At 41.0% G+C, this 26303-nt stretch overlaps 1 protein-coding gene across 1 annotated transcript in view; it reads left to right on the top strand.

The window, feature by feature from the left end:
* ATP6V0A2 (ATPase H+ transporting V0 subunit a2) overlaps positions 1 to 26303 on the top strand; it is an 834711-nt gene that overhangs the window by 214768 nt on the left and 593640 nt on the right. Inside the window, exons 5-7 of the mRNA XM_044068544.1 lie at positions 1057 to 1157; positions 8199 to 8325; positions 18675 to 18757. Of these exons, the coding sequence (XP_043924479.1) occupies positions 1057 to 1157; positions 8199 to 8325; positions 18675 to 18757 (311 nt within the window). The remainder of the gene's footprint in view (positions 1 to 1056; positions 1158 to 8198; positions 8326 to 18674; positions 18758 to 26303) is intronic.

Below are 26303 nucleotides of genomic sequence, written 5' to 3'. Positions count from 1 at the left end.
TGTTCGAAGATCCACATTGCTGCAGTCCAATTTACCCTCCCTCCTTCCCCTCTGTAGTTTGGAATGGTTGTATGGTTTGGGTGGTAGCTGTTATTTGTACATGCCTTTTGGGAAGTTTTCTATTTTTGGCTGTGGCCTTTCTTTTTAGGGCCTTCTGACATCTGGGGCAAGAAAAGACGGAGGATATGACGTCAGTCATGCGCTTTTATACCCTGATGCTCTGATGTCAGATCTGAGCGCCCATGACCGACGTCAGCCTAATACTTTGGTATTTGGGCCGACCGAGGACAGTGGACTACCCATATGTAAGGACTGCAGCAATGTGGATCTTCGAACATCTATATTTATGGTAGGTACAAAACTGTACTTTTCCCTTTCTGGAGCCACCTTTTATTTTAACAATCACTTCAGTTATCTTTTCTATTTTTTTTGTATATGTGAATGCAACTCCACACTAGTCTCTGGCTGTAAAATGAAGAGGGATGTTGCACTGTTGCCTGTGTTACATTTATCCATGCATGATATTTGTCCATGGGATTAAGGCCATCTTAGTGTTTCCTAGTAGACTTGGTGATGGTATCTTTTTTTTCTTTTGCAGAGTGAATGTGTATTGCACTTTTTCCTACAAAAGCAAATCAGTACTGCTAGCTTTAATGCCAAATAGTCTGGCATGCAAGTGTCATCCTCTTTTTGTTTTTATTTGGACCTAACAGGGCTTTGTCACCCACTTGTCAGGTGGATTCACAGTTTTTTTTTTTTTTTTTTTTTAAGTGAAATGTTAAATGGTACCTTCAAAAAATGTTGCAGATAGTTTTACAAGTGCAATCTGTATGGTTTAGGTGACCCCCATAATACCGTTTTACTCTGCCTTCTGTTCATAACACTTTAATTTTTATATGGCTGCTTTCCTTCTCCTTTGTTTGATTGTTTTCGTGAACATGTTCAAGGGGTTGGTTCAATTTAGGTCTGTATTTCTGTTTTGTAATGTACTTGCGTTATATAGTTATGGCAGTCAGTAATGCATTTTGAGTCTGAAAAACATGTGTTCTTTCTTAGTTTGAACCATATTCACACTTACACTATGAAGAATTTCCTTCTCTGGAAAAAGAACCATTGATGGAGCAGAGGAGTATGCTGAGGCTTGGTGCAAAGCTTGGGTAAGCAGCTTTGTTACGTTGTACTTGAGTATATTATGCTTGTGCAAGTTTTTATATGCTGTGGTGGCATATGGTGGATATTATACAAGCTGCATTTAGATGGCACCCTGAATTTTAAATCTTTACATCTGTGACACCTCCAGGTATATCTGCAGTTAACTCCTACTGACGCCTCTTGGTGTCGAATATTTGTTGTTCATATATGCATCAATAATTCTGAAACATGCTATGTGCAAGGTTTTAAAAGGTTTTATCTTAAAGCTTACACAATAGCAAACTCAACTGCATTAATATTTGACCTCTCTCTAGTGAAGGTAAATGGATATTGTTTTATGATATTAATTTATATGGATATCATTTTCATATTTTTTTAATATCTCAACAACCAAGTAACACAGACAGAACTTAGCCTCATATGAATGCTTTCAGTTAGATGAATAAAATGTTGCTGACAGTATGTGTGTATCTTGAGTGGTTGCGGAGATATTGTAAGTTGCTTACAAAATACATATGTAATAGTTTCTGACATATCTAACAGTTTCTGTTTACTGTGACTTATAACATTTGGTTCAAGACCTAGAGCCTAAAGAATACTACCATTATAAAAATAGTTTATGCTGAAGAGTTCGCCATTCATACTTCTTTCATAACCACTATGGTTCCAGAGATATGTTTCAAATGTGAGGACATAATTTGGTTCTGTTAAGACTTAGGATCCACCCATTGAAAGTTATAGTGCAAACTTGCAGAGTTCCATTGGAGTGAATGAGTTAAATTAGCAGTCCTAATACCTCCACATATGACAATTTTAAATAATTCTGTCTTATTAAAAAGGTGTTTTTAGTGTAATATTTATTTGACCAAACTCCTATTATCTTCCAGAATATTTCATTTCCTCAGAAAGTTCTGTCAAAAGTTTGTAGAAGGGAAGATATTTTAACCTTCCCATCCTGAATAATACCTCAGTGCAGATATTTGCAATTTCCAAGTACAAAAAAAAAAGGTTTGAGGCCAAAAATGGTTAATACGGTGAGAGTAAGAGTTGAAGGGAAATGCAGAGTGCATTTTATTAGTAGGCTTTCATGGAATAATTAGAAGATAGTGACTGTAAAAATTTGCAAACTAGGTAAATTGCCTCTGTTCAGGAGCCCTATCTGATTAAGTGATTTTGCTTAAAGTTGCACAGTAGGCATACAAATTCCTTTCCTAAATGCTCTTTAAATTATCTACATTTTGTCAAGTATGCCAGTATTCTTTTTACTGTAGTATATTTCTTCATAATGTAGTTCTAAAGGTTAGAGCTGTGATTTGATAAAGGACATAGTTGTCCCAAGACAGACTGCAGTCCCTGAGTCCAGGTAGTCTTTTCCTCATAGTAAAAATAAAAACAGAAGTGGTTCCACATGGCAGGAAATTATTACAGATGAAATTTATTGTAAAAAGTAAGCGCTTTCGCGAATAACATTTGCTTCTTCAGACTGTTTAAAAGACAAAATAGCACACACCCTTATAAATGCTCATTCAACCAATCATGCTGCAAATAAAGCCTAATTGTTTTGACTTACAAAATGCCAAATTAGTTAAAAGCAGCACTCTGCAAACATTTTAAATACATAAAAAATATATGTATAAAAAGCATGAAAACAAAATTATATGTCTAAATAGCAGAGAATAAACAAATGGGCTTGTCAGTTGTTACATAACATGATGAGCTATAATTGCTCATAAATTCCAGTTAAATATAAAAGCAGTACAGTGATAAAGCGAATATACATACAACAAAATACACCTAAAACATGTCTCACTCAGGAATTGCAAAGCAGAGTCCATTATGGGATTATACCTAATACTATACAGAACTATTAATACACCTAATAATCAATGCTTAAGGGCTCTCGCCTTTAAAAAGGGTTTAGGAGAAACCCTATTATTTAGACCTGGAGGTTTATCTGCTTGAAGACGTATGATCCACTTTTGCTCATAGGGTTCAGTTCAATTACTCACGTCACCTTTTCTTAACGTTTCGTGCATAATATCCAAAACAAGAAACTTGAACTTGTGGCCAGTACCTGTTTTGGCTACATGGAGAGCTAGGGCATTAGTTTCTTTAGCATTCCTAATATCTCTAGTATGTTCTAGAACTCTGTCTTTTAATACCCTATTTGTTTTGCCTACATAAAATGAAACTAACTCAATACAATAGCAGAAGTACACCACATTACTAGTCTGGCAATCCGCATAGAATTTACTGTCTATTTCAAAACCAAGGTGGGGATGCTTAAAATGTCCACCATTGTGTATATGTGTACAAGCTGCACATCGCCTACACATATACGTCCCCATTCTGTCTGACAGAATATGTGGTGTTGCATGCTGTGTTTTATAACATAGTTGTCTCTTGAGGGGCTTGTTATTCCTAAAGGCAAAATGGGGTTCAGGAGCTATAATGCCTTCTAGCTCATTCACAGTTGAAAGAATATCCCAGTTATTCCTAATGACATTACAAACCATATGTATATCAGTGGCATAAGTCAGGGGCATCCTGATGTTATTGCTGCAGCCTTGGGTCACTAGGAATACCGTTAACATTACTATTAGTAGTAGCATTAGAGCTGGAGTCATTGCATAAAAATGGTCTACATCTCCCCTGTCTTTCACTCCAGGCCTGGGCTATCTGTATATCAATGGCCTCAGCCCTGTAGCCTCTCTCAATGAACTCTTGTTTAAGGGTATGCAGCGCCATCTTCAGTCAGGCATCTTCACTATAAAGCCTCATCGTACGAAAAATCTGACCTCTCAGCACATTAGACTTAGTATGTCTCGAATGCATATTAGTATTATGCAGGATATTGTTCTTCCTCGCATCTTTCCTATACATGGTTTTGGAAACATTTTGAGCCATGTCTTTGGTTACCTTAACATCCAAAAATTCCAGCTGTACTGCTGAATATTTGGAGGGAAACCTAAGAAACCCATTCAACTCATTCAAAAAACAGATGAAATCAAGTAATTGTTCTGTACCTTGCCACAACAAAAAAAAGTCATCCATCAACCTTTTGTACCACTTGATACAAGTGCAGTAGGTATTGTTAGATGGAACATATTTGGCTTCCCAGTTTGCCAGGGAGAGGTTGGCGTAACTATTGGCACAAGCTATCCCCATAGCTACGCCTACCCCTTGGATGTAGTACTCATCACCAAAAATAAATTATTTTCGAGTATAATCTCGAGTAGTGAACAGATCAAGGATGTAGTACTCATCACCAAAAATAAATTATTTTCGATTATAATCTCGAGTAGTGAACAGATCAGGGACACTGTTATTTGGAACGTTATTGCTGAGAAGCATCTCCCTTACATTCTCGATGCCCCAGTAATTGCGGATGACTGTAAACAGGGACTCTACATCTAGAGTCACAAAGAGGCAAAGACCCTGAATAACCTCAATATAATTATTCAACTCACTAAGAAATCACTTGGTATCTTTAAGGATGGTGCTACACTTATCCAATGCATCATGCAAGTTCTTTTCTACAAAAATAGAAAGAGGTTCAATGACCCAACCTCTACTTGAAACAGTAGGATGCATTAGTGGAGTTGCAAGGTTCTTGTGTATCTTAGGGAGCCCTTACAGCATAGGGACCATAGGAAAATCAACTTTGAAATACTCAGCTGTTCAGAAATCATCCCAGTAATCAACAAATCAAACACCAAAAACTGGACCCTTTCAATGCAGATTTTCAAAACTTGACCAGACACATTAGTATATGTAATAGAGTTACTTAAGTAATCTGTCATAGATTGTACATAGTTTTCCTTGTCCATCACAACTATGCCGCCCCCTTTATCTGCAGGGTGGATCTCTATGCTATTTATACGTTTAAGCTCAAGCAAGGCTTGAGTTTCTGCAGAGGACAAATTAGCATAACCATTAATACATCTTTCAGAGAATTTCTTTAAATTGTTTGTCACAAATGTTAAACAGATCAGTAGTCACATTACTTGGTGGTATATATGTGCCAGGTTTCTTAAAACTACATTCAATAGCACTTGAATCCTTAAAATAGTTTTTAGTGCAAGGGTTCTGCCAGATAGTTGTAAATCTTTCAGCACATCAGTTAAATCGGCTCGTTGAGCTGGTACAAAAGACAGGCCTCTGTTCAAAACACAAAGTTGCGTCTGCGTCAGTGTAGCAGAAGAAATATTGAAAACTAAGCCAGTTTGTACCTTTTTTCTGTTCTCAAAATTTCCTCGTGGCTGTGCAAACGTCGTGCCTTCATACATTGTGTTAGATTCCTGGATCTGCCTTGTATAGGAAGTGGGTCCTTCAGTAAAAAAGGGCCATGTGAAGGCATCAATACTGTAGAACCCTGCTTACTAGTGCTCTGTTTAGCATACGAGGTCATATTATGATTTAGTCTTTTTCCTCATGTCCTCCCAGTTATCATTGGCAGAGTCCTTATCTTAAGTCTCTAGGTTGATGATGATTGTCTGCATAGATCTCCATGCCAGAATGTCTACATGGAATCTCTTGACGTCTAGTGTTGTCAGCACTGATTCTCTTCTCCATCTTGTTTGCTTATCCAGGCTGTGTCTTTCTTAGGTTGATAATTGGATCCTTCACTTCCAAAATGGGGTGCTTGGGTGGCTCTGATTTACTGATATATGTTGTCTGTAATGTATAATGGGCAGGGGGCATTCCAATGGGAACTACAGCACAAAGGAACCTAGACAGCTCAAGTATCTAATTTTCACATCTTTTGGGAGATTGAGGGCAAGTCTTCTGTCCTTTACAGCCTTTTAAGACCCTCTTTAACTGATTATTTCTGTTTGTCTGAGGGACATGGTGGTAATCTGGTATGTTATCAAACAAGGAGGAACCCATTTTTATCCATCCTGCTTATGAGACCATCCATATGTGGGAGTTGGCAGTACATTCAAAGTGCTCCTTAATAGTTGTGCACATTGCTGAGAAGGCCAGCCTGGTTTAATATAGGCTAAGGTTTTCCCTTTTTATGCCTAATGAGTGACCACTCAGTTCAGCAGTGGGACAGAAAATCTTTTGCCATCATTGCTTTCTGCTGTCCAGCCTTTGTCTCATCTACCAACACCCCAAATTATTTTTAATAGTGCCTATTTCAAGAGATTGTGTGAATGATTCCTATGTCTCCCATAACCTGATAGCCTCCTTTTCCTGTGATATTTATCTGCATAGCCAAAGTTGTTATACTGATTACTGTGTCAGACTTATTTCTATGGTTTTCAGACCCATCTTCCCATGGAAGCATTTCCTTGTCAAGATGCTGTTGTCTTGCTCTTTTACAAGAACTCTTATCTAGCCCTACATGCTGTGAGTTTGATCACGATTCATTTTTTCCAGTGATAGCAAAGTCACACAATGCCTCAGACAGTGTAGTCTTTATTACTTTTGCTTGCACAGAGATCTACTTGTAAGATGTACAGTGAAAAGTGTACTGTTTTTTCTCTGTTTGGGCTCCCAGGAAAGGTTTGCATCTGTTCTACGGGTCCAAGAGTATTTGTCAGAAAAGTTTGTCTGATTTTGGCTATGTTTTTGTAAAAGTGCGTCCAGTGGCCATCTCGAATAACATTCTGCATCTGTAGCATCTTTGAAGATATATAAAATGCCAGAGATTTCATTGTACAACAGAATATTCTGATGTATGAACTGATCCTGCACCCCTTTGTGAATGCACCATCAACTGACTTAAAACTCCTTTCATGCAATATTCTTAGTAGAGCTAACTTCTGCCAGTAGGATTTCAAAGATTCTAGCTGTCTGTGTAAAATCCCCTCAACAAGGTTTTCCTGAAGAGAAGCTGGTGTCCATTGCAAAAGCTGATTTTGAATCCGTTCATCAATCTAATAGTTTTCTTCCAAGGTTATTATAACCAATGTTAATACCTTTCAGTATGTGGATGTCGGCAGATGGCTCGGGACTCTGTGGACAAAACTAATTTTGCAGAAGGGTTAAGTAACTGTATTTTGTCACATCCCATTTGGAAAAAAGATACCAAGTATATCTTTTGAGGTGATTTGGGCACCTTTGCATCACCTTTTGTTTCATTAACAGGCGAACCTTGTCCCCTGCCCCTTGGGCTGATTCTGCCAAAGGAGACCTAGCTCTACGGCCTTTTTCGGTAATCACTTTGGATGATAACTGCATTCACAGTGTGCTGGTCCTTCCGCATCTGTTTTGTCATCTTCAAGTTTAGGTCTTTGATGAGAGTATGCTTCCTTGTGAATGGCTTTCCAGTAAGATTAGCTAAAGGATTCCGTTCTAAGAGGTCAGAAAGCCAGAACTGTTTGAGTATGATAGTTAATGGCTACCATAACAGCTGATCTGTACGAATAATGTCATCTTCAGTAACTTACCCTCCCTACATTTACCTTTCATTTCTTTTCTGTCTTTCTTTTTTTATCCTTTTGAAACAGCCTACCCTCTGGACACAGAACTATAGAGAGGTGCTATTGCACTTGATTGTGGGAAGAAGAGGATGAGGCAGCATAATAGTTTTATATGCTGAGTTCTGTGACATACAGGGTAAGTCTTGAGACACTAATGAAGCTGGAACTTTTTCTTAAAATTATTTGTTTACATAACTGCTGACAACTTCAGTTTCATACAGTATCCGATACCAAAAATGTGAATCAGACAGTTTCAGGGGGAAAAAAAACTGTCCCTACTCTTTGTAAAAACTTTAATGCCAGAAATCAAATATTAATCCAGGGTATCATTTGATGACAACAGGACAAACTTTCTCCTGAGAGCTAACTGAGCTCAAGTAAGGTTTTGCATAAATGCCTACTCAGTGTCAAATGTTATATTTAATTTATGTAACATAATTGCAGTCTCTTTACACATAGTTGCATTTGATTTACCTATTTTTAAATGTATTTTTCAGATTATTACTCGTTTACATCTTGTCTGATTAATTTAGCAGCTCATCATAGTTTTATTTCTCTTTTATATAATCCTTGCTGTATTTATAAATGTAACAATCATGACAACTTCTTTTTCAGATTTATATCTGGATTAATTCATAGAGTGAAAATTGAAGCCTTTGAAAGAATGCTCTGGAGAGCATGCAAGGGTTATACTATTCTTAGTTACTCTGAGATCGATGAAACTCTAGAAGACCCAGACACTGTAAGTATTTTTCTCATTCAGTGCTTCAGAACTTGCTGTCTTTAATTATTGTTCTTACTAGTAGCACAGTTTGTAGATGAGCTGTTTTGGGATAATCACTGATGCTGCATCTGGAGAATATTCTCTCCCAAGTCTTTCTCTGGCTGTTACACTGACGTGCTGCCACCGCACTATCGAGAATTGCTAATATGGCCTTTAGAAATATGTGAACATGGTTTGTCATAGCTGTTTATACCACTGAAAGCACTGCACCCTGTTGTACATTTCCTAAAAGTAGTATTGTAAGTATACGCTTTTCATACAAGCCTGTTGTGGGTTTCCTTAGTGGTGCTGTTGACATTATCACACACATACATACTGCTGTACTCTGAGCAACACAGCAGCACTGAATTTGTAACTTTGATGCAGCCGAATGTTATGTTTACAGGGTAGTCCATATTTCATCATATATTATACATTGTTACCTTGTTGTTCTCAACAAAATGCTGTACATGGCTTACTTTTGTTGAAGGAAACTTCAGAGTTCATAAAAGATGAAAAGATGTACTTTTTTAAATTTAAATATTCCACTTTGACTTTCTTATCTTGCTGCGTGACTGGTTACTTGATCATCAGACTGAGTGGTTGTAGAATTGTTACCACTGCTCAGCTAAATCAGACCTCTTGGAATTTTACCTATTGCTTGGCATTTTAGTTTATTAATCCCCCCTTTCCACTGTGTGATATGTTAAACCTCCTGAAATAGAGGCCCATGGAATATATGCAAATGACTCTTGAAGGACATGAAGTGTTTCAGCTACATGGCTTCTGAATACCCATGACTTTTTAATTTTTAAGCCTTTATGGATGCATTCTGTGGATGTGGATGTTTTGGTCGTATGACCTCATCAGCACAGCATAAGTGGATTATTTGGCTATACTTTAGAAACACAAGGTCCTTAAACCCAGACGATATCTGTAAACATTAAGGAGCTTGCAAAATATCTCAACTAAAATCCAAACCAAATATATATAGGTGCATTTAAGATTAAAACACCAAAAGGTTGACAAATCGAATGTTAGTCCACCAAGCATGCTTGAGGAAAATCCTCTGCTACATATAAAGTAAAAGTTTAAAAAAAAAATGAAAAAAATATTGTTTTTTTTGAAGGGGGCAAGTCTCCTTGTCCCCATATCCCTGTTAATTATATATTCTAACTCAAGTATCACAGAATCTCTTAGGAGGAGGCTTCCTCAACCCTGGAGAATGTTGATCTCGCACACCTGTCGATAATCTCCTTTGTTGATCAAAGTGATTTTACCAAACAGATGTTTACATTCGCGGGTTTCAACCAAAGTAAATGAAATACATGCAAACGTACATACTGTGAGTACACAGTGTAGAATTTATTTAGAAGTGATTTGGTTTCTTTCTCTCCTTTTTTAAATTTCTGACATTGTTGTAGGTTTGTAAAACAGTGATGGGAATGAACCCCATTTCCAATTCAGGATGATTTAAAGTTCATGAGATTAGTATTGCTTTGGAATTTGCCTAGAGTGCTTTTCTCAGGTCCTGCTATGTACCTAAAATTGTCAACTCCTGCAGTTCATATGGTGTTACATGTATTGGGTTCATATGGTGTTACACGTATTGGTTGCATATTCAATTATGATTACAACTTATTTTTGTTTGATCCAACTTCTGTTGGATCTGTTTGGGTATCTTTCTTCCAAATTGCTCTCATTTCTGCTGGCAGATTCTGGTATTTTATGAGTTTGTGTGTCTTAATATGCAAGACACTATAATTGCTAGGTATAGGAATTTCAGTGATTAATGATACAGTAGTCCAAGGGAAAAAAAGTATCTGGTTTTCATGAATCTGTTTTCTGAACTGTTGACATTTGGCTATCCAGTGTGATCCAGACTTCATCACTATTATTAATGCTTTGTTGTTCATATTTCCAAGTGCTTGTTAGCTGCTACTTTATTTACAGAATCTCCAGGACAACAGTCTTGCCACTTTATTGTGCTTTTCAGTATACAGGCCCTCTGCTATGGGTGTATCACACCCAGCAGTGTGATGTGCAACTGTTTCTTGTTATGTTTTATTTAATCTGCATTTGTCTGTTTCTTCCACTTTTTCTATAGATTTTGTAAACTAACTTGTATGAAGTCTACTATCCTGGGCCACCATTATTAACCTTTCATCTTTAGATTTAAGTTTACTCGTCATTAATTATTCCTGTAACAAATTTTTGTCAACATGTGTTTGTTCTAGAAGTTTTCTATACTTGCCAGAATTATTGTGAGCTTTCTAATTTACTTTCCTTTTATTCTGTTCCTTTTCTTTATATTCTTTCTCTCTTTTTTTTTGCACTTTCAGTCACTGTCTAATACATGTCTGCTTCAGACTTTATTTCCATTCCCATTTTTCTAGGAAATGATCATGCTACAGTAAGCAGAGATGTAGTCTTTGTGATAATTACATTTTTGTTGTATTGATATGATTGACTTTTTTTTTCTAGATGGCTATAAACTCTATTGGTTCCAGTATGTAATTTTATGTAATTTCAGAAGGCAAGTTATTGGTCTGTAGTTCTTAGGACAGCTTTGCGGCTCATTCTTAAGACAGTGTTTCATTTTCCTGATTACCAGGTTGACTGTTCGAGATGTGCATTTAAGTAATTTTTACCTGGGGATAGATCTTTGTGAAAGATGTCAACACCTTTAGCCAGAAGTTACACATTGCATCTTGATCCGGGGTTTTCAGCTAGGAGCTTTTCTTAATTTTTTTTCTCAGTTTCCCTCACTGTTACTTCAGCCCATTTATTAGAGCTTCTTGCAGTTTCTTTTGATTCTTCTATCCATATGCCTTTAAGTTCAACAAGGTATTCAGAAATGCTTCTCCAAAATGTAACAATTTCTTTAGTTGTATTTATATTGTGTTTACTCTGTTTCCCAATTCTCTATAAAACCTTTCTGGATCAATGAAATGATTATTTTGTATTTTTCCCGTATATTTCTCTGTATACCTTCTAAGTTAATTCTCCTGTGCTGATGCTTTGAGTTTGTTTAAAATAGTATATGATAAATGCTGGTCCGCTTTAATATTTTGCATTGCTTTTACCACATTTATGTTTCTAAGACTTATAGGTGATCTGTTCTCTTTTCTATTTTCTGACAGTGGTACTTGTTTTAGTTGCTGTATAGTTGTCTTTGTTTGGCGCTTCCATGGTGGCATTCTTTTTGATCTCCCCTACCCTATGTACTTCATATTTTTGTGGTAATGTATCTGTTATTAGTCTAGATACATAGTAATATATTCAATTTTATTTGTTATATCACTTGACTTTCTCTTAATAGTCCTGCTTACTGTTTTATCTGCCTTGCCAGTTTTCTAGCATTTTGGGTCTTTATTTTACTTTTTGTAATTTATTTCCTTCATGTAGCTCAAGTACATCTATACATGTCTGTTAAATCAAGCAGGTCTTCCCATAAATCATTTTCTTCTGGACTGAGAGTAATGTCTTTGCTCTTATTTCCTCCTATTTCCCTTCCTATGCAGTTCTGATTGTACTTTCATGAAAGCCTGCTATAGAAGGCTCCAGAGCATTGCCCTATGGCGTAACTTTATCAGTTTAAGCCAGTTTCATCTGCTGCTCATACATCTGGGGACTTGCTTGACCCATCATTTTGCGATATTGCCTGTGTCTGAGTTTCCACACCAAATCCTTCACTTTACAGATAATGTCTAACTTCAGTTTGTTTAATTTGTGCTTCGCTAATCTGTTTTACATCCCACCTTTGTGATCTTATTCTTTTGTGTTGTGAAATTTAATTTATCGGGGTGTCTTCCTGTAATTATCTTCAAATGTCTTTGGAGCTGCATTTTTTTGTATTGAGTGATTTAACTTTTTTCTGTGTTCTGTTTGGATCCTGTCTTTTAAAATTTTACCAAATGTTATGGGTTTCTGATAACCATGATGGGAATGGATCCATTTCTAAGTCATGTGTTTACCAAGAATGTATTTCTCAGCACCCAAGTCTTAATTGCTGCTCAAGTAGTTTAACAAAACTGTGATAACATAGTGAGTGGATTATGCCACCTTTAAAAAGGCTTATTGCAGGTAGGTATTTGGTAACTTGTGCTTTAATGGCAAAATGTGGCAAGTAAGTTGCTTTTGAAACTGATTACATGATTGTCTGTGTGTGTCTGTGTGTGTCTGTGTGTGTGTATTCCTTCACATTCCCTTGTCTTGATTTTTTTTTTTTTTTTTTTTGCACCAAATATTTTGGGATCATGCCTTTGTCAATCGTATTTTCCAGTGAAAAGTCTTAGGTCCTTCAGCTTCCATTTACTGCTGCTGTACAATTTAGACATTGCAAGAAACAAAAGGCTGTAGAATTAACGTTAGTAAATAGGAGTATACTTTTCTTTCTCAACTAGTGAGTACTGATTCTTTCAGACCTATAGCCCAAAGTACACATCTTCATCTCCAATAAAAATGTTCTATTTTTCATCTTAGAAGAGTAGTAATCCTTTTCACAAGGTTTGAGAAGCAACAAGTCATTGGAGAATTAAATGGTATTTAGGTCATGACAAATGAAGGGAATAAAAGGTTATAACTAACAGGCACAAGGGTTATGGCCAACATGATTACTGTGGTGGAGTCTGTACAAATAATTGTAATAGAATTCTTCAAATGTATGTTTATGTAAGATTGCTGTCAGTACTCGGGAACAAATCATAAATGTTAAGTTGTCAATCTCGCCTTCATTCTTGCTGGATGGGTTCGGAGCCGATCCTCGGCTCCGACTCTGCACTTGCTAAGCTCAAGAGTCACTTCCACCAGCTCGAGGCAGCCCCATATCCCATGATGCAAGGCAGAGATTACCCAGATCTCGTTTGCCGATTCGCTCATGAGGTAACTTTTTACCAGCTCCTGGTAAGTGAATTTTTCTAACTATTTTTCAGAGACTTTAGTCCACCCCAGTACTTTATTTTTATACATATATTACTTTATTAACTTCCCGATTCACTTAGCCCTATTCCCGTTAGTGTCCCGTTCCCTTTATTCCTTTTTTTTTTGCTAGTCAGGCCTTAGGTCTTTACCCGTCCTATATTTTTCCTGTCAGGGTTTGTTTGGGTGTGTCTGTGTGTTTTTTCCCTGTACTTGGTTTTGTTAATTTAGTTTAATTTTTGGACTGACTGTGTAGTGTGCGTGTATTAGGGACTCTGTCATGTCTAAAGAAGCTAGGGTCTCAGGCTTCAAGAAGTGTGACTTGTGCTGTCAGAAGATGTCTCTGACAGACTGTCACACTTGTATTTATTGCCTGGGACCTCTACACCTGCAGGACTCCTGTGCTATTTGTCACTCCTTCAGCCAGAGAGTCCTGCAGGAACGTAGAAATAAACTTATTCTCAGGGGCTTATTAAAGCCTGAGAGCTCCCCGGCTAAGTCCGGCTCGGGGAAGCCCTCAAAGTCTCCCAAGGCCCAGGCTTCATTGTCCAAGCCTTCAGCCTTGACTCCGACTCCCTCGGAGTCTAGATCGGCTCCGGCTGGAGCCGATCCTTCCTTCTCTGAAGGTTCGGTATCGGCGCCGATACTCTTGCTTCCATGCCTGTGTCGGCTCTGGCTGGAGCCGACACATCTCTGACCCAGCTCGGAGCCGACAAGTTGTCTGCTCCAACTGGAACCGAAGGTTCTTCGGCTCCGATGGCTCCGTCGAGAAATAGATCCAGATCTCCGTCGCTGGAGTCTATTCATTCGGCTCCGGCCTCTCCCTTACTTTTGGAGTGGAGCCATCGGAGCCGATCCTCAAGGTCTTCCAGACTCTCAGACCATGACTTGGAGAGAGTGGTGAGTAGACTGCTGAAATCACAGGCACTGGCCCAGATGCTTCATAGCCCATCTCAGCAGACGTCCGCTATTCCACACCCTCCAGAAATTCCTCCTTCGACTCTCCTTCAGAGCTCGGAGCCAGAGCTTATTGGAACTGTGACTGTTGGTGCTTCGGAGCCGATACCACTCCTTTCGGCTCTGTCGTCTTCGACTCCTATCTCCTCCTTGAGACCATCCTTTGAGGGATCCGGTCTTCGGGCTTCCCTTGTCTGTTCCGAGGGGGCGAGTGGCATCGGACCCTTGTCCGACCCCGTTCTCCCCCTTGGAGCTTCGGCTTTGGTAAGCTCGGCACAGATCCCGTTCTCCCCCTCGGAGCTTCGGCTTTGGTAAGCTCGGCACAGACATCTGCTTCGGAGCCTTCCCTTTCGATGGGGCCGGGGATTCCTGTTTCCTCGGAGCGGGAGCTCTCGGTCCTCCCTGGGAGGGGAGCCTTCGAGGTGATGAGGAGTGTACTAGCCCCTGAGCTGAGTCAACAGTCGGTCCCTTTAGCTCCTCCCTCTTCAGTGCCTGTAGATATCTCTTCCCACTCTCTTGCTCCCGGACCCAGAGATCCATCGCCCCAGGTTTCCCCATTGGGAATACCTTCCTCTTCCGAGGTTTCTCCTGATCCTACAGGGGAACCCCCGCATAAGAGGACTTGCAAGAGGAAGCATTTAGACTCCCCTGAGTCTACATCAGATACCGACTTAGATGAGTCGGAGGGGTCCCCAAGATCCCCCTCTGAGGATGTCTCCTTTTCAGACATTCTTGAACTCCTGAAACAGAGGGGGAACTGGCCCTCCATTAACCCCTCAGAGGATGAGTCTGTATACCTGGAGGCTTTTGGATCTCGACCCTCCACCTCCTGGGTTTCTCCGCTTTTCGACCCCCTCATGGACGTGATGGCTCGAAAGGCGTGGGCATATCCTGATTCCGTGGAACCGGTCCCCAGGAGGCCTTTTAAATTTATCACGGCCCCCACTGAAAAACAGTTTCTCACCAAAGGTGTCCCGGTTGATGCCATGGTGGTGGCGGCCGCTACCAAAAAGGAACTTGCAGATCCTTCCGTACCGGTCCATCCTCCTAACAAGGAGTCTAGGACCATGGACGGGTATGTTAAGCGGATGTTTTCCTCAGCGACCTTTGCTATGCGTTCGCTGAATTATCTATGTCACTTCACCCGACTTCAAAGAGATATCCTCAAGGAACTGGGTGAGGTGGTACAGGATCCGTCAGCTGCTGGGGCTCAAGAGAAGATTGCCACTCAGCTGGGAATCCTAAATTCCATAACTAACTCCTCCATGCGGCTCATTTCTTATGCAGCCGATGGAGCGAGTAGAGCTGCAGGCACAGGAGTGGCTCTCGGACGTCAGTCCTGGATGCGACTTTGCAATTTTGCAGACCCCTTTAAGGCGTCCTTCACAAACTCTCCCTTTGATGGGACAACTTTGTTTGGACCTCAGGTGAAGGACACTTTGACCAGGTGCGAGCAAGACGGCAAGACTCTTTCTGCCGTAGGAGTCTGTTTCTCCACCCCTTCAAGGCCTTACCCCAAAGGTCAGAAGGGAGGGAAAATGTGGTTCCGAATATCTCAAGGAGTCACGCCTGACGCACGTGGTCAGTTTACCCCCAGAGGCAGAGGGGGTAATAACAGACGCCGCCCTAGGGGCAGAGGGGGTCCGCAGAACCAGGGCAGCAGAGAGCCTCTCTCCGACGAGCCCTTCCAGCATCCCTGAGGTGTTGCCCGACTGCCCACCCTTGAAGGCAGTCGGGGGGAGATTGTAACTGTACCCAGAAGCCTGGCTTTCCCTTTCTCAAGACAAATGGGTACAGTCGATCATATCCGAGGGTTACCAAATACCTTTCGAGAAAAGCCCCTTCCCTCAAAAAGGATCCCTTCCAGACATTCCACCCGGTCTAAGGGAAATTGCAAAGCTAGAGGTTTCAAAACTTCTAGAGAAAAGGGCCATCCAGCCAGTTCCACCAGGCCATTTAGAATCCGGAATCTACTCAAGGTTCTTTTTGGTCCCCAAAAAGACAGGAGACTGGAGACCAATATTAGACCTCAGCAGACTAAACAAGTCTGTCAAAAAGACAAGTTTTTGGATGGTCACACTTCAATTGATTTTGCCCTTTCTGGACAAAGACAACTGGATGTCTCTATAGACCTTCAGGATGCGTCCTATCACATAAAATTCCACAGACGCTCCAGAAGGCTTTGGGCTGGGGACCAGTCATTTTCAATTCAGAGCCCTGCCCTTTGGTCTCCCCACAGCCCCCAGAGTGTTCACCAAATGCATGGCAGTGGTCATGGCTCACCTGAGACGTCAGGGATTCCAGGTGTTTCCGTACCTAGACGACTGGCTCCTTACAGCCACCACCAGGCATCAACTTCTCCAGGCCAGGGATTACACTCTACGTCTCTGCAGCCAGTTAGGGATTTCTGTCAACTTCGAAAAGTCTTCCTTATCGCCTTGCCAATCTATTACCTTTATAGGCGCAGATCTAGACACTACTCGGATGTCAGCAAATCTAACAAATCAAAGAATCCTGGATATCCAAAATCATGTTCGGATCATCCTATTCAGCAAAAAGGTACAAGCCAGGTTGGTCCTGAAAGTGTTAGGCCTAATGGCAGCTGCCATCACACTTCTTCCTCTTGCCCGCTTTTACATGCGTCTCCTACAGTGGATGTTTACCCAGTGGTCCTTCCAGCAGTTGCCCATGCGTCACAAGATCCTTGTCACACAGATCTGCAAGAGCCACCTATCCTGGTGGATTTCTTCCCCCCCAGTCCATCAGTGCAGACCATTTGTCCCCCCCGGCCCCGGTAGCCACTGTCACTTCGGATGCCTCCCTGATCGGGTGGGGGGGGCATTATCAGGGCAGGATGGTCCATGGCACGTGGCAACCGTTTGAATACCACCTGCATTTAAATGTCCTAGAGATGAGAGCAGTGCTTTTAACTTTGCAAGCCCTCAATGACTTTCTTCCTTTAGGAACTATCGCAGTTCACACGGACAACATGTCCGTAGTATGGTATATCAACAGACAGGGCGGGACCAAGTCCTATCCTCTGTGTTGGGAAGCTCTCAGACTTTGGCAATGGGCGATCTCCTCTCAGCGGTTTCTGATAGCAACGCATATCCCCGGGAAAACCAACATCATAGCGGACAGGTTGAGCAGAGCTATACTCATGCCTCACGAGTGGTCTCTCAAACAATCTATAGCGGAAGAGATTTTTCAGAAGTGGGGCCCTCCTTGCTGCGACCTTTTTGCTACACCCCAAAACAGCAAATGCCCAGACTTCTTCTTCTCTCTCTTTCCACTTCCAGGCCATCCCCCCAGAGACGCTGTAACCCAGGATTGGCCCCGGGGATTTCTTTATGCTTTTCCCCCTTTTCCGTTGATTCCTCAAGTACTTCAGAAAGCTACCGACTTGAGAGCCAAGCTGATTCTCATTGCTCCTTACTGGCCTTGACAAATTTGGTTCCCGTTCCTTCATAGACATCTCTTAGTGCAGCCTTGGCATCTGGACCCAGTTCCAGATCTTCTGACCCACCAGTCGGGTCAACTGCACCGGTCCATTCGTTCCCTCAACCTCACTGCTTGGTTACTCCACTTCCTTCCTTAGCCAGGCTTCCTATGATCTCTAATCCCGTTGGGGATATCATAGTAGCTTCTCTAAAGTCCTCTACCAGAAGGATTTACTGTAGCAAATGGCAACGTTTTTCCTTTTGGGCAAGGTCTAAGAACATAGATCCCTTTACTGCCCCTATTCAGTCAGTTTTGGACTTCCTAGCTGAAATTTTTCACTCTGGTTCTTCTTCTTCCACAGTTAAAGTCCAGCTGGCAACAATCTCGAATTTTCATGTTGGATTTGCAGACCAGAACATTGTCTCACAAACTTTGCAAAGCCTTTCTCAGAGGGATCTTCCTACTTAAGCCCCCTGTTAGGGATCCTCCACCGCAGTGGGATCTAAATTTAGTGCTGGCATCCTTAATACTAACGTTCCATGTTAGTTGTCTTCTCTCGCCTTCTTTCTTGCGTCCCTCCCTCCTGTCCCCCTAGCCTGGACAGACCTTGAACTATCCTCTTCTCTGGGAGATTTCTCCCTTGGACACCAGTTAGCTCTGCACTTAGTTACCTGGGTTCCCCTTACAGTTTTTTCTCAGGTTAGTTGTTCTTCTTCCCTTGGGGGAAGATAGTAGGTATTTTTTTTCCTCTAGCTACCAAACGAGATCTGGGTAATCTCCGCCTTGCATCATGGGATATGGGGCTGCCTCGAGCTGGTGGAAGTGACTCTTGAGCTTAGCAAGTGCCGAGTCGGAGCAAAGGATCAGCTCCGAACCCATCCAGCAAGAAAGAAGGCGAGAGAAGACAACTAACATGGAACGTTATGGTAGGTACATAACTTCTAATTAATGCAACTGACTTTTGTGTGTTGGATTTCAAAGATGTTATAATGTTTATTTGTTATTTTTAGGGTGAAAAAACGTCGTGGGTTGTCTTTTTAGTATCCTTCTGGGGAGAACAAATCGGCCAGAAGGTGAAGAAGATATGTGATTGGTAACACACACTTTATTTTGGTCTTGCTGTAGACTGATTACTTTAATGTAAATATTTAGCCCTCTCTATTGGCAGCTGGATTTCATTTTGAGTTTCATAGTAACTCGAACTAGTAAAGTTGTTTTTTTTAAACTGATTTAATTTTTAGTTGAAGTTTTGTATTGACAGAACTGTTTTTGTAGCTCTTTATTTACCATTGCATGATTGCTGTTAAGCCTGAGTTAGCCTCTTTCATATCACCCTGCAGTTAGAGCACATTGCAATGTTCATATTGTTGCTCTCTTCTTTCCAGCTTAATTAAAATCTATAACATCAGGGACTAGACGACCAGTCTCTGGAGAGCCTGAGAACTGCTTTTTAGGAATCAGCTTGTGATTAGTGCTTCTGCTGCTCTTGTGAGAGAGGGAGCACTATTTCCTGCTGGTCTCTGACTTGGGACAGTATGTATATAGAGGCATTTGTTTTACACAAGAAATCAGGGGAAACATTTACAGCTTATATAACTGACTTGAGGAGCAAAGCTAAAGCTTGTCAGTTTGGTGATATGAAGGATGAGCTGATAAAGGACTGACTTGTACATAGTATTAATACTGCTGCAGTGAGATAGATTTTGCTTCATGAAAGTGATTTGACATTAAGCAGAGCAATAGAGATTTGTCAGATCCATGAGGTGACAGAAGGGCATACAAACATGCCTACAAACATGCATACAAGTGACAAAACCATGGTTTCAGTAAACTCAAGAGCAAACCTAGACCGTATGCAACATGTGGCAAGCAGAAACAGGCTTAAGCAAAGGGCAGCCACAGGGTTTCCAAAGAATGTGCAAAGCTTTCCAAAGAGTTCCAGGAAAAGTGCAAGCTGCACCACCAGCTCAGTGCAACAGAAACAGGAGTCAGTAAAATCCAAGTCTAGCTTTATTGTTAACTGTTGTAATTGTGGTGCAAATCATGAGTCTAAAAGAGAGACGTGTTTAGCATATGGTCAGCAATCCCATAAGTGTAAGAAATGGAACCACTTTCAGAAGTTTTGCAAATCAAGTAAGCCTCACACAGTTGTAAAGAAAGGTTGTACAAAAAAACAAGTTGATAAAGTAGAGCCAAAACAGTCAGCCCTCTAAGTGGATGATGTATCAGTATTGGGAGAAAAGTAGATGCAGTAAACTTATTGACAAGGAGTGAAGTGTTTTGTACAGTTCAGATCAATGGGAAATCCACAGAGCTCAAAGTAGATACTGGATCAAAGTGCAATGTTATATCAGCAGACACATTTGCAAAACTGAGAACCAACGAACAACTCAATGTAATCAGCAGTGTGAGTCTTGTTGCGTATGGAGGTGAAGAAATTCAGACCGAGGGTTCAGTAATACTTTCATGTTATTTAGCCAAGAACTGTTGCAACTTATTATTCTACCTAGTCCAACCAGTGCAATCTTTATTGGGTCTCAAAGATAGTTTGAGAATGAATCTACTTTCTTTTGCTAAAGAAGTTAGTTATGTGAGTGCAGTTTCAAGTTTTTCTGAAGCCATTTTCTCAGTGTATGCTGACTTTTTTTCCTTGATAAATTGGACAAACTTCCAGTTGTGTACTCTATGAAGTTAGAGCCCGAGGTCACTCCAGTGTTCAGACCAGCAAGAAGAGTTCCAATAGTTATGCAAGATAAAGTCAAAGCTCTGCTAGATAAGGTGACGCAGCAAGGTGTGATTTGTCCAGTCACACAACCAACTGAATGGGTGTCGTCCATGGCAGCCAATCACAAGAAAGCCTCAGACAAAATCAGAATATGCGTTGATCCTAGAGATTTGAACAAAGCATTGAAGAGGCCGTATCATCCAATGCGAACAGTTGATGTTGCAGCTGTGTGAAGATAAGTGAAGGCTGCTAGCCTAGTCAAATAGAATTTTGTAGATAATTCTGTCATTTGTAAACATTAATGTAAGCCACAGGCTTGTTCTGATAAATATGAAGACTGTAGTGGATGTAACAGTGCACTCTGCTGTCAGAAAGCTAAGTCAACCATTTTATGACCGTCTTTGTCAAAATTCGGAGTCTATATGTCTGGATGAAGGAATTCTGGCTATAGTTTTAAGGCCAGAGTTAATGGCTAGAATTTGCATGTATAAATCTCCTTTATTGTTCTGGTTTCTGCCCATGTGTAAAGAATATAAAAGTTAGATTCTGTTAGCCTGGGAACACCAGAGAAGTGTGAAGAATGATTTCATGTGAAGCGGCTCTCTGTTATCAGTTTAAAGGGAGAAAATGAGACTACTCTGAGCATTTTGTCTTGAGAACATCCAACATCACCAGCACTGCTTTGTTCTATATGTAAGTTATTTAGAATTGTGTTTTCTCTTAGATATAGCTAGGAAATAGGAAGATTAGACTAGTTTGTTTTCTGTGATGTCAGAACGTTTGCTACTGTATTATTTTAAGTATTTCTCTGATCTCTGAACTCTTGACTAGCACTATAAAAGTAAGAAGTATTGTCTTGTGTTTTTATGAATTAAATATTTTTAAACCTTTCAACTGTGGCTGATTTGTGTAGAGGTAATTTAAGCTCTAAGAGTACATTGCATGTATGTAGTAATACTGTACCAAGTCACTCCAAATAAGTCTTGACTGTTAGGTTGCACTTACCATTTGGATAATAATATTGCAGAGTAATAATTGGACACCCTTTTACGGGTCTTTGAGTAGCTGATAAATATTAGCTGGGTGGTAGCAGTGATTTCTACCATATAGTCTGGGTAAAAGGGGCACAGCTGGAGAACCTGTGCCAGCCTTCCCCAGGAGTGTCTGTGTGGCTGTATGTAACTCAAGTGTGTGTATGTCAGCTGCTTGGGCAGGGACATGAAGCACTGGTTGGACAGAGAGGGTGCTGGAAGTTTTAGCTTGCCCACTAAGCTGAGCTCTGGACCTTGTAGCTGTGCCAGTGGGGAGTCTTATTAGCAACCTGGAGAGAAATGGAGAAACCAGCCCCAGACTGATTGTGATCTCTGTGTGCTCTAAAGGGAAATTGCACTTTACTGTGTGTGTGTGTGTGTGTGTGTGTGTGTGTGTATTTATTATCTTTTCCCTATATGGACGCCCCTCACTGGTGTTAGTGGTGAGGATTGATGTTCCTTGATTGCTTTGCCAGTGCACGGGCATCACATATTAATGGTTTGGCAGTGGTGGAATTTCCACACCACATTAATTGGTTGGCAAATACTAATTGACTTGTAGTGGTGTGAGCATAGTGTGAATTCCTGTAGCTTGTGTGCAGTGATCACTGAAGGTGTTCTGTACTCTATATCAGCCACGCAGTGAATACTGAAGAGTTCAGATCACAATTGTTTCATTTCTTAGTTAGTCAGGGAGAGTAGGCAGTATGTCAGCAGAGGAGTACGGAAAGCTGACAAGGAGCCAGTTGGCTGGGATGTACCAGGCTAGGGGACTGGTGCATGGAAACCTGACTAAGGCAGACATGATTGCAGCTTTGATCACAGCTGCATCAGAAAACAGCAACCAGGAGGACGATCAAACTGGCAGTGGAGACGTATCACACGCAGATAATGGACAGCTCAACCTTTATGCAGAGGACATAAAAATCCATCTGAAGCTAAAGAGACTCGAGTTGGAGGCCAAGCATTTGGAACTAGAAGCAGATGAGACAGAGGCGTGTAGAGAGTCAGGACAAGGAGAAACTGCAACGTTTGCAGGCTGAGGAAAATGAGAAACTGCTACACCTGGAAGCTGAGGAAAAGGAGAGGCAGAGGCAGCATAAAAAGAAGATGCTGACTCTTCACCAGAGTCATGGAGGTAATGGGTAAGGGACTAACTGGACCCCTGAAGCACAAAAGGTCAGTAAATTTCTTCTGCAGTTTAAAGAGAGGGATAATTTTAATAGTTTCATATTCTTGAGAGGATAAGTAAACAGTATGATGTTGACCAAAGGCTCTAGATACGGTTTCTGACCCCCTTACTCCATGGTAATGCTGTAATTGTGTTGTCTAAACTTGCTGATTGTGAATATTTTGATTATACTGCTGTTAAAAATCACTTGTTAGAATGTTTTAAGCTGACACCTGAAACGTATAGGAAAAAGTTTCGTGAGCATACATGCAAGGCAGATGAAAGTGTGTGAATATGCTGCTGAACTGAGCACTTATTTTCATAGTTGGGTGAGTGGATGTCAGGTCACCACTTTTGAAGGGCTGGCAGACCTTTTGGTGAGGGGAACAAGCCCTTAGCACCTTGCCTGAGGGCATGAGGATCTGGTTAGCTGATAGACAATGTGCTGCTTCAGTTGAGTTTGGGAAGAAGGAAGACCTATACCTAGTAAGCAGGACATCCCTGCTTAGGAAAAGGACCCCCCAGTACTGCTCATCGATCTAAAAGAACCCATGGTGGGCAGCACAGACTGCCCCAACAGAATCTGCCTGTAGCAGGGGAAGCCACTAGTCCGGGTACACATCCAGGACCCAGGGTTAAATGTTCTGAATGCAACCAGTGGGGCCATGTGGCATACAGATGTCCACAGAGGCAAGTTGGGGAACAAAAGGTGAGAGCCAGTAAGTAGGAAAGACAAAATGGCAATAGTAGGTTGTCTTGAGACAACAGGGATAGGGAATACCGAACTATCATCCTGCAAAGGTCTTGATAGGGAAGGATTTGGATGAGGCAGTACTACGTGTCAATGCAGTTACATGCAGTCAGGCTTCGAGACAAACATGTGAGTTGGGTAGCCTGGGGGAGACCCGGACAGACCACATACTTGCGGCCAGGACTGGTGAGGTGGTTACCTCAGGGAGGAAGCTACGCTGTAGCAGTGAGACTGAAGAGCCACAGCTGCTTGTAAGTACTGATGTTCCTTGGACAGATTGACTGCAAAGGTAGAGGTGAGTAGTAGTACCCAGGCTGACAATGAGGCACCACTGTCAGAGGATGCCAGACTTCCTGTGGAAGGGAAGCAGGGAAGGATTACAAAGAGCGAGTTGAGACAGGCTCAGCTCTCCGACCCTACATTGCAAGGCCTGAGGCAGGTAGCTAGTGAGGCACCTGATTCTCGAGGGAAGAGGGAATCTGTATACTGGAACAAAGGGTTACTATACAGAGAGTTGACCCCTGAGGGAGGGCTAGAAGGCGAGAGGGTACATCAGTCGGTAGTGCTTAGAGCCTACTGTCTGGCTCTTCTAGCCATAGCTCACGATATTCCCTTTGCAGGTCATATGGCCATAAAACATACAAAGAGACGTATTATGCAGAACTTTTATTGGCCTGGAATTTCCAGAGATGTAACAGGGTACTGCAGGACCTGTGAGCAGTGCCAAAAGGTAGGCAAGGCAGGAGACTAGGTGAGAGCTCCTTTTATGCCTTTGCCTGTGATGCAGGAGCCATTTCAGAGAGTAGCAGTGGCTAACACAAAAATGTTGTATGGTCATGGTTACAATGTCATCAGAAGGCATTTGATGACCTTAAGCAGAAAATTGCCTCTCCCCCACATTAAGGTACTATGATGTGAATAAACCAGTTCTATCTTGTAATGCTTCAAATTTTGGTCTTGTTGCAGTTATTCCTCATGAGGGCAGACCAGGAACCTATGCATCTAGGCCACTTTCTCAAACTGAGATGCATTATGCTCAAATTGAGAGAGCTTTTGGCAATAGTTTTTGCATGTTCCAAGTTTCACTATTGTATATGTATGGTTGAGCTATTCAGATTGTAACTGATAATCAGCCTGTAGTTACCATTCTAAAGAAGATTATGATTTCTGCTTCAGCAAGATTACAAAGAATGATGCTCAGATTGCAAAAGTACAATTTCAAAATGGTGTACACTAAAGGTAAATTGCTCTATCTGCTTGATGCCTTATCCAGATTGCCAAGAAGTACAACAGAACATCTTGATGTTGAAACTTTTGACTTTGATGTAAAGTCAGTGCGTAATTTTTCCACCACTAGACGTGAGTTGAGAGATCACACTGACTGATCCAATTTCACAAAAGCGTAATCACTACATCAATGTCAGATGGCCATCAAAGCAATCTAGTGCATCACCTGAGGTGCAATTATATTTTTCTTACAGAGATGAATAGTTGATGGAAGATGGCATTATTTTTAAAGGTTCTAAAATAATTGTTCCTGCTTCCTTGCAGTATGAATTTCAGATTTTGCATGTTTTCACCCCAGTTTATTATCCACTAAGAGAAGGTCAAGAGAGCTAGTATTTTGGCCTTCATTATCAAAATATATTGCTAGAGTTCTTTCTTGTTCAGTATGTAAAAGTACCAGACTGCATTTGCAAAGAGAACCACTTCAGCTAAATCCAGCACCTGACCTACCTTGGTCTGCTGTAGCAACTGATATCTTTGAATGAAATAATCAACACTATTTGGTTTTGGTAGACTCTCTTACTCGAACTAGTTTGAGATTGTACTGCTACCAAACTTAACCTCTAACTGTTATCATTAAGCCAAAACATCATTTTTCAGTTCATGGTAGTCCACACAAACTTTATTCTGACAATGGTACTCATAGGTTGGTACTAGGCTATCGGCCCTAGGGCATATACAAGCCTAGCCATAACAGTTCCCTGGATATTTCTTCCCACAATATTTACTTCCCTGGACCCTTGTCTAGCAGGGCAACTGACATGATCCCCGGGGTGAATTTCATATCTCCCATCCAATCATCAAAGCTCCTTTTGAAGAAGGCCAAGGAGGCGCTCTGCTTGACCTGTCTGGGCAGTCTGTTCCAGAGTATGGGGAGTATTGTGGTAGCTTTGTAAGACTCATTCAGAATAACTTTAATGATATTTCTTTTCCTGTATAAAGAAAACAGATGCAGTTGATTGAACAAGTAAGCTTCATATAGCTGGCTGTAATTGTCATTTGTAGGATGGAAGGAAGGAAAAAAAATAAACAGTAATTTAACAAATGCAACTCCTTTGGCTCATAAGTGTGTGGTGGCTTCACTAGTCATACTCCAGCATCAGTAGTATAAAGAAAATAAAAAATGAATGGCATAACATCAAACGTTGTTTCTCATAGGAAATCATTGTCAGTGTGGTTTCTAATTATGCACCAGCAATAATTCACTTCTTTAAGGAGATTTCTCCCTTTATTGAGTTGGTTCAGCTGTGGAGTTGTTATATGTGAGTTCAAGGGCTGTGAGGGGCTTGCCCCCCCTGCAAAAAACAACTAAAAAGGTATTAGCCAATTTTGGATTTTGGGCATTTTTTGATCTTTTGGAATGTCTATTTTCAGGGAGTCAGTATTTCATACTAGAACCATGCTTGGTACCACACGTGCACTGCTACTGAAGGTACCATCACTGGCCTGGCAATGCATTCCAACTTGATCAAGCTTTACTTGGCGTTGCTCAAGCTGCTGCTTGCATGGTGGTAACTAGCCAGTTAGAATGCCCCACTGGATAGGTAAGACAGCATAAGATGTTCATTAACATTCACAAGGTCTCTTCTTCAAGCACACAAGCCTCTATTAAAACACAGGACAATAGGCAATATAATAAAAGGTCAGTGCTGTACCTCTCCTTGTCACGCAGCC

The sequence above is a fragment of the Protopterus annectens genome, chromosome 4.part0, assembly GCF_019279795.1.
Source record: "Protopterus annectens isolate FY-2018-M chromosome 4.part0, PAN1.0, whole genome shotgun sequence".
NCBI lineage: Eukaryota > Metazoa > Chordata > Ceratodontiformes > Protopteridae > Protopterus > Protopterus annectens.
This window is presented reverse-complemented; position numbering and strand designations above follow the sequence as displayed.